At 44.0% G+C, this 16,849-nt stretch overlaps 1 protein-coding gene across 1 annotated transcript in view; it reads right to left on the reverse strand.

Moving 5' to 3' along the window:
• Positions 1-6,072: 6,072 nt before the first annotated feature.
• Positions 6,073-16,849, reverse strand: part of PLCB2 (phospholipase C beta 2) — a 66,201-nt gene continuing 55,424 nt past the window's right edge. Inside the window, exons 26-32 of the mRNA XM_081934799.1 lie at positions 15,052-15,265; positions 13,304-13,475; positions 11,754-11,830; positions 11,452-11,544; positions 9,876-9,933; positions 7,688-7,774; positions 6,073-6,406 (exon numbers count right to left, since the gene is read on the reverse strand). Of these exons, the coding sequence (XP_081790925.1) occupies positions 6,137-6,406; positions 7,688-7,774; positions 9,876-9,933; positions 11,452-11,544; positions 11,754-11,830; positions 13,304-13,475; positions 15,052-15,265 (971 nt within the window). The 3' untranslated portion in view covers positions 6,073-6,136. The remainder of the gene's footprint in view (positions 6,407-7,687; positions 7,775-9,875; positions 9,934-11,451; positions 11,545-11,753; positions 11,831-13,303; positions 13,476-15,051; positions 15,266-16,849) is intronic.

Below are 16,849 nucleotides of genomic sequence, written 5' to 3' on the forward strand. Positions count from 1 at the left end.
CTTGCTCTGGTGTCTTGATGATCTTGGAAGCGTTTCCCCAAACTGCTGCGAATGTTAAGAGAACTGAGAACTGAGAACTGAGAACTGAGACGCTGGATGGGGGGGTCAAGGTGAGGATGTTGGGAACCAGTAGGAAGAAGAAGACCTTAAATAATGGTTGGGGATGGCCTGGAACCTTAGAGGTCACTGGAGACCCGTGTTAGGGCCATGGATGAGCCTAACTGACTGCCCAGACTAAGACTAAGAACAGCTGGGCTTAGAAGGCCACCCCCCATTCACTAAGGAACCCACATCTGTAACTACATCTACCTTCAACCACCTTGGACTGTCCCCCATTTTTATGATATCTCCACCTGCTTCACCTTCACGTTCTGGAAATATTTGGAATATTTTCCCCTCCAGCTCCCCATTAACATCTTAGCCTCCGGCTATTAACTATTAACTATTACCATCTGCACCCTTACCCAATTGGGTTTTAATATTTTATCAATCTACTCAAGGCTAGACCTGCTCCGCCTGCGAGAGGCCCCTCTCTCGCAGGTATGGCCCTTGGCGCTTTCAAGGGCCTGCCTTGATGACGGGTTTGTGAACCCCGAGAGGTGGAAGAAACGGAAGCTGAGGGGCTTTTTATCGAAATGTTTTAAACTGTTCTTAGGGGTTCCAGTGAGGGGGGGGGGTTAACCAGGCCGGGAGGGAAGCCAGCACCAGACGAGCAGGTGAGTCAAGGAGGGGAGTGAGCGGGGTGGGGGGGGGAGAGGGAACAAGCCATTCCAGTAGAGGGTTGTTTTATTACATCGGTCGCGGGGAGGGGGGGATGCGAGGACAGGAGAAAATCATGAGGTCGGTTGGGAGACCGTGGCTGTTGGCTACGCCCGGTCGTTTGTACCAACCCCCGCAGACTGGGTGGTCAGGAACTACAGGGCCAGGGCATGCGGCTGATGCTGTGCAATGCAAGGTCCGTAACCAACAAGGCCCCCCTCATTAGTGAGTTGATCTCCGAGGGGGAGCTGGACCTTGCAGGGATAACGGAGACCTGGTTGGGCCACGAGGGTGGCTTACCCCTCGTGGAAATGTGCCCACCGGGTTTCCGTGCATTCCATCAGCCCCGGGCCCTGGGTAAGGGTGGCGGGGTGGCGGTAGTTATTCGGGAGAGTCTAGAACCGAGAGAGTTCACTGTTCCTCAGATACCCGGTTGTGAGTCCCTAGGTGTTAAATGGGGCCCAGGGAGGCAGTTGGGCCTGCTGATTGTATACTTGGCTCCTCGCTATACATCAGCGGCCCTGCCCGAGCTCCTCGAGCTGATCTCAGAGACGGCGGTTGAGATCCCCAGGCTTATGGTCATGGGGGACTTCAACCTGCCGTCGACGGGAGCAGCATCTGAGGTGGCTCGGGAGTTCATGGCTTCCATGACAGCCATGGGCCTGACCCAACTAATTCAGGGCCCCACACACGAGGGTGGTCACACACTGGACCTTATCTTTGTATCTGAACAGTGGACGAGTGATCTGGGAATAGGGGACCTAGTTATTACTCCCCTGTCATGGTCAGATCACTCATGTCTCCGGCTCGACTTCCCTGTCGCTACCCCTCACCGCGAGGAGGCGGAGCCAGCTCGTCCAAGCTGGTACCGCCCCAAGCACCTGATGGAACCGGAGAGGTTCCAGACAGAGCTTGGGCCGCTACCTGTAGCCCTGACCCGCGCTCGGTCGGAGGACCTAGTGGCCGCCTGGAATATGGCGGCGGCTGGGGCCTTGGACCGGGTTGCGCCTTTGCGACCTCTCCTGCGGCAGTGATCCGCCTGAGCCCCTTGGTACACTGAGGAGCTGAGGGCGATGAAGCGCCATAGGAGACGTCTAGAGAGCAGGTGGAGGTCCTCACGCTCCGAGTCTGATTGAACACAGGTAAGATCCTATTTACGGACCTACCTTGTGGCATTGAGAGCGGCCAAACGTAGACATTATGCCGCTCTTATTGCGTCCGCGGATAACCGCCCTCCCGCCCTGTTTAGGGTGACCCGCTCCCTCCTATCACAGGGGGCACGGGTGGCGCCCTTGCAGGGTAGAGCAGAGGAGTTTGGGGAATATCTGCAGGACAAAGTCGCTCAGATCCGGAGCGGATGGGCCCCCTCCAATGGCACGGACGAGCCGTCAACAGTGAGTCTTGTAAGACCACTCTGGGAGGAGTTTGACTCTGTTGCCCCCGAGGATTTGGACAGGTTGCGTGGACGGCTGCGGGCCAAGACATGTTTAATGGACCCGTGTCCCTCCTGGCTGGTACTGGCATCCTGGGAGGTGACACGAGGCTGGCTTCTGGGCCTGGTGAACGCTTCATTGGGTGAGGGATCCTTACCAACTGCCTTGAAAGAGGCGGTGGTGAGGCCCTTACTCAAGAGGCCTTCACTGGACCCAATGGAGCTGGCTAATTATCGTCCAGTCTCCAACCTTCCTTTTTTAGCGAAGGTTGTCGAGAATGTGGTGGCGCAGCAATTTCCATGACACCTTGATGAATCCGAATATCTAGACCCACGCCAGTCCGGCTTCCGACCCGGACACAGCACAGAGACAGCCTTGGTCGCGCTGGTTGATGATCTCTGGAGGGCCAGAGATAGAGGTTGCTCCTCTATCCTGGTCCTATTAGATCTCTCAGCGGCTTTTGATACCATCGACCATGGTATCCTATTGCGCCGGCTGGAGGGGATGGGAGTCGGAGGCACCGTTTTACAGTGGTTCGGCTCCTACCTCTCCGACCGGTCGCAATGTGTGTTGACGGGGGGGGCAGAGGTTGACCCTGAGGTCACTCACTTGTGGGGTGCCGCAGGGATCGGTCCTTTCGCCCCTCCTGTTCAATGCATATGTGAAGCCGCTGGGGGAGATCATCCGTGGTTTTGGGGTTGAATACCATCTGTACGCTGATGATACTCAGCTGTACGTTTCAACCCCAAACCACCCCAGTGAGGCTGTCGAAGTGATGTCCCGGTGTTTGGAAGCCGTCGGGGTCTGGATGGGGGACAACAGACTCAAACTCAACCCCTCCAAGACTGAGTGGCTGTGGCTTCCGGCACCTCGGTTCAGTCAGCTGATTCCAGCGCTGGCCATAGGGGGCGAACAGCTGCCCCCTGTGGAACGGGCACGCAATTTGGGCGTCGTCCTAGATGCCCGGCTGTCAATGGATGACCATGTGGCAGCCGTGGCAAGGGGGGCGTTCCACCAGGTTTGCCTGGTGAGCCAATTGCGCCCCCTCCTGGACCGAGAGGCCCTACGCATGGTCACTCATGCACTGGTGACGTCTCGCCTGGACTACTGTAATGCTCTCTACATGGGGCTTCCCTTGGGACGCGCCCGAAGACTGCAGCTAGTCCAGAACGCAGCCGCGCGGGCAGTCATGGGGAGTACCAGGTACTCCCATGTAACACCGCTCCTGCGCGAGCTGCACTGGCTGCCTGTGGTCTTTCGGGTGCGTTTCAAGGTTTTGACCACCATCTTTAAAGCGCTCCATGGCATAGGGCCCAGTTACCTGCGGGATCGCGTCCTCCCACATACATCCCAGCGGCCAATTCGCTCTCACAGGGAGGGGCTTCTCCTGGTGCCGTCCGCTAGGCAATGCCAGCGGGCGACGCCAAGGAGTAGGGCCTTCTCTGTGATGGGCCCAACCCTCTGGAATGACCTTCCCCCCGATATTAGAACCACCACTGACTTCCGCTCCTTCCGGCAGAAACTAAAGACTCACCTGTTCCGACTGGCTGGCCTGGCATAATTTCAACGCCTATCTCCTGGCATTTATATTTTTACTGGTTTTTAAGGGGATTATTCTGTAGACTTAATTTTATTGGGTATTGGGACTTTAATGTCTGTTTATTTTAATTATTTATTAGCAATACAGTCCTGCACATCTTTTATCCTCCTCTTATCCATTTATCCATCTATTTTATATTTGTATATATATATTGTCCATTTAGTAATTTTAATTGTTTTAATTTTGTTCTTTGACATGGACTGTACACCGCCCCGAGTCCCTTTCGGGAGAGGGGGCGGTCTATAAGCGCTAATAAATTGAAATTGAAAATTGAATTAAACTTGAATGAATTTGCATATATTGTTTTAATCAAGAAGTCATTCCTAAAGTGAAAACTATCTCATATGACTGAGAAACTGCACAATTGTTTCATATTTGCTGGACACCTGTGTGCATGTTACCCCCCTCCCCCCAAAAATAATTTAAGGGTTACTTTTGCCATTCCATGGCCTGAGAATAGCCATCTATTTCTTTTGGAAATAGAAACAAGGTCTTCTCAAAACACCCACTAGTCTAATTTCAGTTGCAGTTCCCCAGATGCCTTCTGGTTTTGTGAAAGATGACAAATTGGTGCTTATTGCAAATTATTCTTTTGATAGACTTGAGAGTGGCCAGATTTGGAAAATATATTTCTATTGGTAGATTTGACTGGTTTTTTTTTTTTTTTAGTTTTTTTCACAGTTGGGACAGCAATACTGAGATAGCTGTTTTGCTGCCCACAGAACTGCATTAGAAAAAGACAGCTGACTGGCCTGCTTACATAACCTGAAAGAAACAAGAGAGAACTAAAAACTGCCTCTAACAAATCTAAGATTCCCCCCCCCACTCACTTCTAAATTGGACATGCAATTAACAGCAGCTGGAAAAAGGCATCCTAGTGATGAATAACTTCTCACAGTATCTGTAGTGATCCATCGGACCACTCTAGAACCGCAGTCTCCTCTGGCTCATCCTGGAACATGTCTGTTAGATCGGGTAATGCTAATATCTAACAATGCCAGGGGTCTTGGATCTATTCAGGGATAAGGAAACTTGCAGCAGCTAAAAATCACTGAGTCTAACCTGGTTTGTCAGACATCTCTTCTCCTGCAACCAGCTTTTAGCCTGTAAACTCCCGACTGTCCCTCATGAGTATTGCTCTGTGAAAAGGTAAAACTCATCTCTCCCAACTGGTTTATAAGAGTGCCAGAGAGAATATGTACCTGGGTGATTATGCGATTGGATGGCAAGCAGTGGCATTTTGTCAGAAAGGTTTTATGATAACGGATATCTGGGAGGCGATTTATATATATACACAGGATAAAGAAGAGCAACTTGGGTTAATTGGCTGTGTCTGTTCAGATTACGAGAACTATTTCTGCTCTTTTCTGATGATTGTCCCCTTTAAGATATTGAGTCAGCTGATGTCCCACAACAAAAGTGGTTTAAGAAAACAGCTAAACTTAGGAAAGGGTCCTTTCCAATCAGGGAAGAAATCTTGTTTTTCAATCAGGCTTAATTTAGATTAATGGAAACAGTACAGATTTCCTCTGCATTGTGGTTGACCTCCATTGTGCACTAGGACTCTTGAGATGCTTCAGAGGTGTCTACTGAATGCCATTAAGAACTGACTACATACTAATTGTTTTTTTGCAATCAGCTAATATACAGCATGTGAGATTTTGGGAGTGATCCCTCTTTATGTAGAGAATGTGGTAAATAGAACAAACTGGGTGTTATCAGCACTCCATAGTATTGTTGCAAAATCTTCTGAAGGGAAGGGTTATAACCGCCAAAACGTCAGCACGGGCATCTCTATATGTGGTGTCTTCCACTCCAGAATTGATGCCTTGTCCTTTTGATTTTCCCTCCCCCTTCCAACATTTTCCATTTAACAACTAAGCCAGTTGTTTCTGGCTTGGACTTCAAATTGCTTCAGAGCAAGATTGGTTTTTGAGATAATGGGGCTGCTACCTTCCTGCCTGTCAAGATGGAGAGTTGAAAAACTTACCGTATTTTCCGAAGTATAAGACACACCTTTTCCCCCCAAAAAAGAGGCTGAAAACCTGGGTGCGTCTTATACACTGAATACAGCATTTTTTTTGCCTAGCTGGCTGTTGTTGAAATCCACCCAATAAGGCTCATTCTATGTAGTGATAGTAGGAAATATCTCTTGGTGCTGGATTTTAGTGGTAAATCTAAACAGAGTGAAAACCTCTGATGTAAGTCTGCCAGATCAAAATGTCCTACTATTCAAAAACATTGGATAACTAACAGGTATTCCATGATGTTCTATGGAACTCTGAAACAAAATGAGATTTATTTTTAAAATATAGGAACTTTAAAATAAGATTTCCGCTGAGTTTTACAATCTGCTGTCTTGGGCATAAGTGGTTCCTTCATCTCTGATAACATCCTCCTTCACCACCTCAGTTGCATCTCTTAGAGTCTCAGGAGTCACCAGGTTCTCACATGGCCTTTCATCTCCCTCACCAGAAGCTCCAGGGGCCTCTCTCTTTGCCATGTCAGCTTCCAAAGGGTAACAGACTTTCATGCAGTTCTTCACTGAATCTTGCACTTCTGCACTGATAGTTTTCATCTTGTTTTCATACTCGGCAAATGCTTCCTGCTGGAGCTGCAGAAAGAATCAGGGAAGATTTCACAGTGGAGAAACCTGTTTGTTACATGTTTACAAATTCAGTCATTTGTCTTTTAGCAATGCTAACTTAAAAAAAAAATACTCCTCTCCGAGGACAAGATCCCTGTGGTAAATTACTTTTTCCATTCCTCTGCTGTAATTATGGGTGTGTGAGGATAAGATCATTCCCACTGGGGCCTATAGGGAACTCCACCTTGCTAACATGGAGGGAATGAAAGATTCAACCTCTTTTCCTCATGCGCTGTACAGCAGTCCCAAAGAAAACTGCAATCTGATAAAAAAAAGAAAAAGAAAAAACTCTATTCAAGTAAGCCTTAGCAGTTTCTTTATTCTTGCTTTCATGTAGAGCAGTGTTTCTCAACCTTGGCAACTTGAAGATGTCCGGACTTCAACTCCCAGAATTTCCCAGCCAGCATTTGCTGGCTGGGGAATTCTGGGAGTTGAAGTCCGGACATCTTCAAGTTGCCAAGGTTGAGAAACACTGATGTACAGGCTCAGAACAAATAGGATTTCATGAATGAATCTTCAAGGAAGTGAATGCAATCTGTATGGCAAAGATCAGGGGTGTCAAACTCGATTTCAGGGAGGGCTGCGTCAGGGTTGTGTTTGATCTCGGTGGGGGGGGAGGCAGCAGGGGGCATGGCCAGGGGAGCATGGCCAGCTTAACATCATTTGTGTCAGTGCCTGTGGTGGCCTGAGTGCTCTGCCAGCGAAAACGGGCTCCTGAGCTCCGTCTTCAGTTGCGACGGCCTCCTGCAACCCTCTGCCAGAGAAAACAGAGCTCAGGAGGGCCACTTGGCAAGCTCTGTTTTTACTGGCAGAGGGTTACAGGAGGCTGTTGCAGCCAAAATCGGAGCTCAGGAGCCCATTTCTGCTGGCAGAGGCATTGCGGGTTGGTCCTTCACTGTTTTCCAGGGTGGCCCCGTGATCTAAGCACCCTACGGGCCAGATCCAGCCCGCAAGCCTTGAGTTTGACATCCCTGGCATAGATGGAGGCTTAAAAAGTAGAGGACTGGGGAGCAGGGAATAGGCTGCCTCAGCCTTCCCCAATCTTCCATGTGTGTTGAGATGTCAGTGTTAGAGCTTCGCCCGGAACCCTGACAGCTAGCTTTGGCCATGCTGATTGAGCTGTGCTGGCATTTGCAATTCCAGTACTTCTGAAGGGAAATAATTTGTGAAGCCTTTAAAATTATTCTAGACCTCCTGCTATACTATTAATTCTGAAAGGACATTTGCTGTAAATTAGTCGCGTGATACCTGGCTTTCTTTTTCCTTGATTTTTCCTAGGCAGGTTGACTGCTTTGCTTCCAAGACTTGTTGATGCCTTGACTGTTTCTTATTCATCTTGAAGCAAGAGAAACATTTATGTTAGAAGGAATGACCTTCCATGGAATTATACAAATGCAACATCTCAATGCAGTATCATTTTGTAGGCACAACACCAGTGATGAAGTCTGCAGGGTATTTTAGCTCCCAATCCCTCCTAATCCTCCCAAAGCCCCATATTCCAGTATGACATATTTATAAATATCAGATGTATGACAACTGCTGTTTTGCTATTAAATATCACAGGCAATCCTTGACTTACGACCACAATTGACCCCAAAATGTATGTTGCTGAGAAATTTGTTAAGTGAGTTTTGCACCATTTTATGACTTTTATTGCCCAATCACTTCAGTTGTTAAATTAGTAACACTGTTGTGAAACTGGCTTCCCCATTGACTTTGCTTGTCAGAAGGTCACAAAAGGTGATCACATCATCCTGGGTAAACATGAACTGTTAGATACTTGTTCTAACTACAGTGGTTTCCACCAAGGTCCTCTGTTCCGGCGGGAACAGAGGTTTAATCCTATTGGTCGAAGAGTCTGACAGTTCCCTATAAAAGGGCTGCTGTCAGACTCAACCTTCACTGGATTGTTCTCACTTATTGTACTTAATAAAGAGCTGTTGTTACCGTTAAGCCTGTGTGTGCCTGTCCATTACCCAATCTAACATGAACCACTTGTCAAGCATCTGAATGTAAATCTTTGAATGACCATAGGGATGCTGCAAACAGCCATAAGTGTGAAAAATGGTCAATAGTCACTTTTTTCAGTGTCATTGTAACTTCGAATGGTTACTAAACGAACTGGTAGAACATTCAAGTACTATCTGTATTAGACTACTTTGCTATATATCAATGCTGAAACCAACGACTACTGAAATTTAGACTCTGAATCGCAGGCAATAAGAGGAATGCTTCAATGTCTTTTTTCTTAGTTTCATGACACTTTGATCCCAATTTTATTTTTCTCTGCATAGGACATTATGCCTAGACAGCTGACCTGACATCAGTTTGTCTCATGCACAGGTGAGCATTTGGAATGTCTTAAGGCAGTGAGAAGCATTCTATGATCACGTGACAAAGCCGAGGGGAGGGGCAAACAGTCAATTGCTTTGGTTCCAATTTGAAAATGGTAATGATTTTCCTCATACACTTATTCCTGTTATTATTCACTAATAATAACTCTGTGAATTAGATTAAGTTGTAAAAAAAATCAATGAATTAAAATTCTGCCATATGAAAGTTTATTTTGATTGATTGATTACATTTCCACCTGACCTTATTGGCCTTAATATTTAGTTACATTAAGTTGATCAGATGGAAATGTGTTTAATTAAAATAAATGTACTTATTTATTCTTTTTTTTTGTTTCTTCATGTTATGTTAATCTACTTCCAATGTGTTTATTCTGCTTATAATGAATAATTATACTTATCCCCATTGCATGTCCCCTGGACCCCGGATGGATAATTGTCTAAAATTTGAAAACTTCAGTATGTTTTAGCACCCACACAAATCACAGAAAAAAAGATGAAATGTGTATCAAGGCCACTATAACGTAAGAATTGTAGCTACTCAAGGCACCATATAAAATACTGCAGTGGGAATATAGCTTTGAAAATATTGCAAAAGAAAGAAGTGAAATACACATGATCTAGTAAATAAAGGTCAGAGCCCAAAGCAATAACATTTAGACTTATAAACCGCTTCACGGTGCTTTACAGTCCTCTCTAAGCGGTTTACAGAGTCAGCATATTGCCCCCAACAATCTGGGTCCTCATTTTACCCACCTCGGAAGGATGGAAGGCTGAGTCAACCTTGAGCCTGGTGAGATTTGAACTGCCAAATTGCAGGCAGCTGGTAGTCAGCAGAAGTAGCTTGCAGTACTGCACTCTAAGCACTGTGCCACCACAGCTCAAGCTCTTATCCCTCTTCTAGGGATCTGTGTAAAGCTGTGGGAGCCCCCTTTTATTTGAACCCTACATCTGGATTAGAATCAAGTGTCTTGGTAGGAGGAAGCATTTGTAAATCACTGGACGCAGCATTTGCCCAAATCAGTAGAGCAGACCTAATAATTGTTCTTTTAGATGCTTCAGAAAGAATCCAGAAAGCTACTTACATGCTTGACTGCTTTTACAACTTCCTGAATATGTGAATTATTGACTTCTCTTTTTAACCTTTAGAAAAAACAAATCAAACCTTATTCATTAATTAAAATTTACAGCTTAAATTGTTCTTAAGGCATCCGCTAAATAAAATGTTTTCATACCATATGTAATCACTAAAAATCAGAAAGAATTTCATTATAGGAAAAGTAATATCTTTTGTCTGCAAAAGAGAAGTTCCTTACAAACTCTACTCTAGGACTGGCTAAATTATACTAACCACTTGAACACTTACAGATAGCAGGTTCATCCATAAGATGGGCTGCTTATTATTTGTTCTGGACATGAGGTCACAATAAAGCCCTGAGACTAAAATACTGGTTAATAGCAGGTTGAAGTGAAGAAGCAGCATATTAAGAAACCATGGAAAGAAAGAAAATACTTTGAATTTGCCAGGTGTAGTTACTGTAAGAAACTTTGGGCTTGCATTCCTTCCCATCTCTTCTCCTTCATGTGATCAAATGATCCAACTTCATCGTGGATTATCAAGATTGCTTATGTTAAAATCATACTCAACGAGGACTGATGGAACATGGAAGCCATCCTCAGTTGTAAACATGCTGGAGAGGAGATGTGAAGGCCTGAGTAAAATCTTGATTGTTTTTACACATACAACTCCTCATACCTGAAGACATCCCTCTTACTTGTCATGCACAATAAATTGCAATTAACCAAAACCAGGGGTGGTCTTCAAATGCTTTAGTAAGGAGGTTCTCTGCCCAGTTGCTGGGTGGGTGTGGCCATGGTGGCCATGGCCTAGTCGGCCTCCTGCACCATGGCGGGGGGAGGGTTTGCCCTCCCCGGACTCTGGAGGCTTTCCTTGAGCCTCTGGAAGGGCAAAAACGGCTTCCCCAGACTCCAGAGGCCCTCTGGAGGCCAGAAACTTCTGGTAAGCCCATTTTTCGCCATCCCCGAGCCTCTGTGTGCGCCCTGCACTTACCTGCATCCAAAATGGGATGCATGGGGACTCCTGGGAGGGGAGGGGAGGGGGAGGGCCAGCCAGAAGTGGGATTTGGGGATTCTCCAAACTGCACAGAATCTTAGCTAGAGGTTCTCCCGAACCCCCTGCAAACTCCCAGCAGCTCACCCCTGACAAAACTAGAAACAAATGCTTCCAATTATATTGCAGCTTGAAGAATGAGACAGGTCATGTTAACTATGTTTTAAAGTGATGACTAAACCTCCCTACGTTTCTCAAGTTTTAAGTTCTCAAGTGAGGGGAATGGCTTCTTTCCCGTGCTCAAAACATCTGCAAAGCAGGTATTGACTCTAAATCAGGAACGTGCAAACCGTTTTTCACGTGGAGAGTCACACTTGGTTTTGTGGGGAGTCATGCTTGATTTTCCAGCTTGGTATGCTAGAAGTCTTGCTGCAGAAAGTGGGCAGGACTACATTAAAATTAGGTTCAAACATTAATTCAATACAGTACATACAATAGCAATATCTGCATTTATTTTAAAATTTCCCTTTTCATTAAAAACCACAAATCCAGCAGAGATGAGCTACATTTGAGGGTGAGGTCAAAAATACCTTTCCTGAGCACTCTTATCAGCATTCTTAGTCACGGCTTGGATTTTGTCCAGTCTCTTCACTTCTAATTTCTTTTTCAGTTCTTTAGTGTCGCTGTAAAGAAAGATAATCAGCTTGAGCTTACACATTTAACAGTGTATTGTGGTTAATATTAAATGTTCGCTCCTTTTCTACTCAGATCACAGAAGGTGTCAAGGTTATAAAGAACAGATTTGACAATGGACAAACAAAATAAGGCTGAAGAAAAGCTACAAAAAGGAATAGAAAAAATCTGCACACACGGACATTAATTTTATTATTACCTTTCCCAAGACTCCTTTAGTGCCTTCAGCTCAGATGCTTGCTTCTCTCTTGCAAGCTGTAACATTTTAGCAACTTTCTGTTTAAACAAAGCACAAGGAGAATATTTTATTTTATTATTTATGTATTCAAACATTATCCCACGTTAACCCAAAAGTGCTTTTTCAAAGTACTGAGAACTGAAGAAGCTTCTTGGATGAGAAGTAAGATGTCTTCAAGAGAAACTAAGAAAGTCCAATTGCCTTTTAAAAAAGCAGCTTTGGGACAATCATAACACAATAGCAGAGTTGGAAGGGACCTTGGAGGTCTTCTAGTCCAATCCCTCACTCAGGCAGGAAACCCTACCATTTCAGACAAATGGTTGTCCAATCTCTTCTTTAAAACTTCCACTGTTGGAGCACCCACAACTTCTGGAGGCAAATTGTTCCACTGATTAATTGTTCTAACTGTCAGGAAATTTCTCCTTAGTTCTAGGTTGCTTCTCTCCTTGATTATTTTCCATCCATTCCTGTTCTGCCTTCGGGTACTTGGAGAATATGTCAATACCCTCATCTTTGTGGCAATACCTGAGATATTGGAACATGGCTAACATGTCACCCCTGGTCTTTCCTTTCCTTAAACTAGACATACCCAGTTCCTGCAACCATTCTTTATATGATTTAGCCTCCATTCCTCTGATCATCTTTGTTACTCTTCTCTGCACTCTTTCTAGAGTCTCCACATCTTTTCTACATCATGGCAACCATTATGACCTGGATGACTCATAATCTCCATAGACATTATCCTGAGTTGGAACTAGAAGGATCCTTTCCACAGAAGGGACTCAGATTTAATAGAGGCTCATACAGAAGGAAGAAAACATTGATCCTTTCTTCTCCTTGAAATGTTTTCTACAACTTCCCACATCATTCTAATAATTTGAAGTAGGTTTGCTATGGGCCTAAGAGAACTTACAATGGGAAAGTTGAACAGGGAAAACATGGGAAAGAAGAATGTGCCACTTTCCTACCTTAGGAACTATACAGCAAGTGATTAATTCAATGGCTCCAGATGTTTCCAAAGCTGTGTTTGTAATATACAGCCGTGTTGCACATTGGGGTGTGTGAGAGTGAGTGAACGAACGTGTCATTTACATAACTTTGCAGAAGGGAGGGAGTGATGAGATCTCCCACCTGTCACTCTCAAATGATAAATTTTCTTCAGAATTGCCAAGAAATGATCAGTTCTGACTTATCAATTTAATTGAGTGCCCCAGAAATACAATGAAATGTCATTTTGGTAATATAAGGAAGCCATATTCACACACACTATGACCTTTCCCCCAAAAAACAACAATGTGAATTCAAATAGCAGATTTGGTTTGGGTTTAAAGCCACCTGACAAGTTTAGCATGTATAACAATGCAATCTTAATGAAATGATTCAGGTTCATTGGTGCTGTTTATTAAGTAATTAAATCAAAGAATGTTAATACAAATTTGTATTAACAAATACAATGCAAATTTGTATTTGTTAATACAAATATACATATTTGTATACCTCTATAGCTATACCTCTATAGCATGCTGATCTTTCTTCTTCCAGATTGCATCATACTGTTCTTCTCCCAGGTGGAGTAATTCTTCCTCCAATTTCTCTTTTAGCTCCATCATTTTATTATCAGCATTCTCGGTCAATTCCGCAGTGTTTCCCTTTGTGCTGCTTTCATCCAAAACTATCCTGTAACTTCAGAGACACAACAATTTTCAATCTAAAGCAGAAATGGCCAGACCCTGACTGTACTTCCCTTTTCATCTGGCATATTGTCATGATATATACTCAATGAGCAGATCAGTAAATGAAAGAGTCATCAGTAATACTCCACAATTTTTTGATCCGCTCCGTCAATAGACAGGCACTATTTGACAAAAGGGCAAAACAACTGCAATCCAGCAGCTAGGGTGGCGTTCAAACTCTTACTTCTATGTCAGAGAAATTTGGAATTTCTTGCTCTGATCTTGCCATTTTAGAAAGTAAAGTTTATACATATAACTCATTTATTTTAAGTTATATATATATATATATATATATATATATATATATATATATATATATATATATATATATATATATATATATATATATATACATACATATACATACATATACATATACATATATATATACATACATATATACATATACATACATACATACATACATACATACATACATACATACATATATATATATATTCATTTAATTCTGTCTGGTGTTTGGAATTGTGAAATGTCTGGTCTCCTATTTCATAACATTCTTGTTTGGCACATTTGAATAGCACTGGGAATAAAACGACCAGGTTAAAGAGCTGCTTCCCACACCTTTCTCTGCCACTAAGAATAATACAATACCACCATATTAACACAAATACCCCCATATTCTAATTTCTACCAAATCCATACTGGGAAAGCATAACATTCATATTGTTAAGATAGTGTCCTTTCATATACTAAATGTTTATGACTGGTACTTCAAGAAATGCACCAGATCTGCCATTTAAACACGGGAAAGTACCTAATTTTGGCAACGCAGAAATTCATTTTTAAGAGTCATTCAAACACCACCCCCCCAAAAAAAAAATTGGAAAAGGAAAAACTTGATTGTGAAACTAGGGGACCCAGAAATTGCATAAATGTACAGGAAAACACTCTTAGCTATGTCTACTTTTCTGAGAGGAAGCAATGTTTTTCCTAGCTCAGTTTTTCAATCTAAGCAACTTTAAGATCTTTAAGAACACATCTTAAAGTTGCTGAGAAACATTGCCCTAGACTGTAGTTTATTATATAGGCTGCAGATAGGATACAGATAGATGGAGCTGATTCAGTTTTTCAACACTAGCAAGAAATTCTGGACTATATTGTTGGAAGAACTACAGGCCAGGAAGGTGGAACATGGGAAAATAGGAAGAAAAATATGCCTGGATAATTTTATTTCAGACCACCACATGCCTAGTGGTTGAATTCCATTCCTCCAGCTCTCTTGCTTGGCTTAACATATATCCAGAGGCCCGTGCAGTGAAAGTAAAGGTAAGTGACACACCCTCTTATTGACCCTACCATTATGAGTTGGTCATAATCCATTTAGCATGCTAACAAGTTAAGCAGAACCAAATCTAGTTAGGTCTAGATGGGGAACCACCACAGAGCTCCATGTTATGTCACCAAGATGGCAGAAAGACAAAATTGCAATGCAACAAAACACCGTTTTATTCTGATTGCAAATAAGAAACTCTTTGCTTTATTATTTCTGAACTAAAGTCTACCTTTTTCTTCGTGTCGTTCTTGATGGACAGGGTATTTCTTTTCTGCCAAGCTGGCTAACCACCTCAGTGAAAAAAGCAGTGTATTTCTGTAATAATTCTTCCTTGCGCTTTGTCATCTTCCGCTCCAGCTCCTTTAGTTCCTTTTCTTGCTTTTTCAAGAGCTTCCCGAAATTTTTCATCTGCTGTATCTCTTCAATGCTGGCTGTCTGTGGCTCTGAAGCACAGAATGAAACAGGCACCCATCAGTTGAAATAAAATGCTAGGCTGTCATTTTTTTGAAGGATTCTTTTCCGCAACTAATTTACTATGCCTATTTTCTCTCAAGATTACCTTGTGTTGCATGAATATATTCTGTCTTTTTCAGGAAAAAAAACCCCAATACGAATCCCACTAAGGAATGTTCCAGAGCAGTGGTCCCCAACCTTTCTGGCACCAGGGACCAGGGACCAGATTCAGAAGAAAAATGGTCTTCTACAGAGCACTGGTGGGGAATGGTTCCAAGTGCAACCTAGATCCCATGCATGCACAGATGAAACTTCGCTCACTCGCCCGCCGCTTGTGTGCCCCAGTTCCTAATGGCCCAGGGATTGGGGATCCTGCTCTGGAGTGAATCTGTAACAATTTTAAAACCACCTGATGAATACTGTTCATAATATTGATGGGGATCCCCAATACTTTGCTCAATGCTTGGTCCATTTAGCTGGGTTTTCCAGCTGGACATGGAGCTGGCTTAATGGGAAGCTGGTTTAGTGGCACCTCTTCATCCAATTCTAAATTAGGTTCTGCAAATTCTAGCCATTATTCTGAATAAATGACTAATTTCTTCTTATGCTCCGGTGGTTCAGTGGCTAAAGTGCAGTATTACAGGCAAACTCTGCCCCTATCTGGAATTCAATCCTGTCAGGGGTCAAGGTTGACTCAGCTTTCCATCCAGGGGTGGGCTGCTGGGGGTTCATGGGGGTTCGAGAGAACCTCTAGCTAAGATTCTGTGCAGTTCGGAGACCCCCCCCAATCCCACTCCTGGCTGGCCCTGCCCATCCCCCCCTCCCAGGAGTCTCCATGCAGCCTGTTTTGGATGCAAGTAAGTGCAGGGCATGCATGGAGGGTTGGGGAGGGCAAAAAATGGGCCTACCGGAAAGTTCGGGAAAGCCTGAAATGGGCCTATTTCTGGCCTCCAGTGGGCCTCCAGAGCCTGGGGAGGACATTTTCACCCTCCTGGAGGCTCAAGGAAAGCCTTTGGAGCCTGGTAAAGGCAAAAACGCTCCCCACAGCCATGGTGCAGGAGGCCAACTAGGCCACGCCCATGCCCACCCAGTAACCGGAAGCAGGGGTAGGCTTCAAAAAAATTAGCAAGGGGTTCTCTTGCTAATTTTTTTGAAGCCTACCCCTGCTTTCATCCTTCCAAGATTGGTAAATTGAGGACCGGAATGTTGGGGGCAATGTGCAAATAATGCTTCTACATTGTAAACCAAGTTCTGAAAAGTGTTAATGCTTCACTTTTTTCTGGATTTTTATCTTACTTGGACTGAACTTTTCAAAATCTTAAAACAATAATCATACAAGATACATTTGTCCCAGCTGGGTCCTTTCCACAATGTAGTGGGGCACCTACTTTCATAATTCCCAGGTAGCATAAGCATTGAGAACTTCATCAACTTGAACCTGTACTCTAAGTAGAAGTGAAACTTCTCTGCTGCTAGAATATTACCGTAATTTTCCGTTTGCACCCAGCACACTCAATATGGGTAGGTGAACAAATATACCAATACAGCGAGTAAAAATATAGCTTGATGTTTAT

Source organism: Natrix helvetica, assembly GCF_964273705.1.
Source record: "Natrix helvetica genome assembly, chromosome: 1".
Lineage (NCBI taxonomy): Eukaryota > Metazoa > Chordata > Lepidosauria > Squamata > Natricidae > Natrix > Natrix helvetica.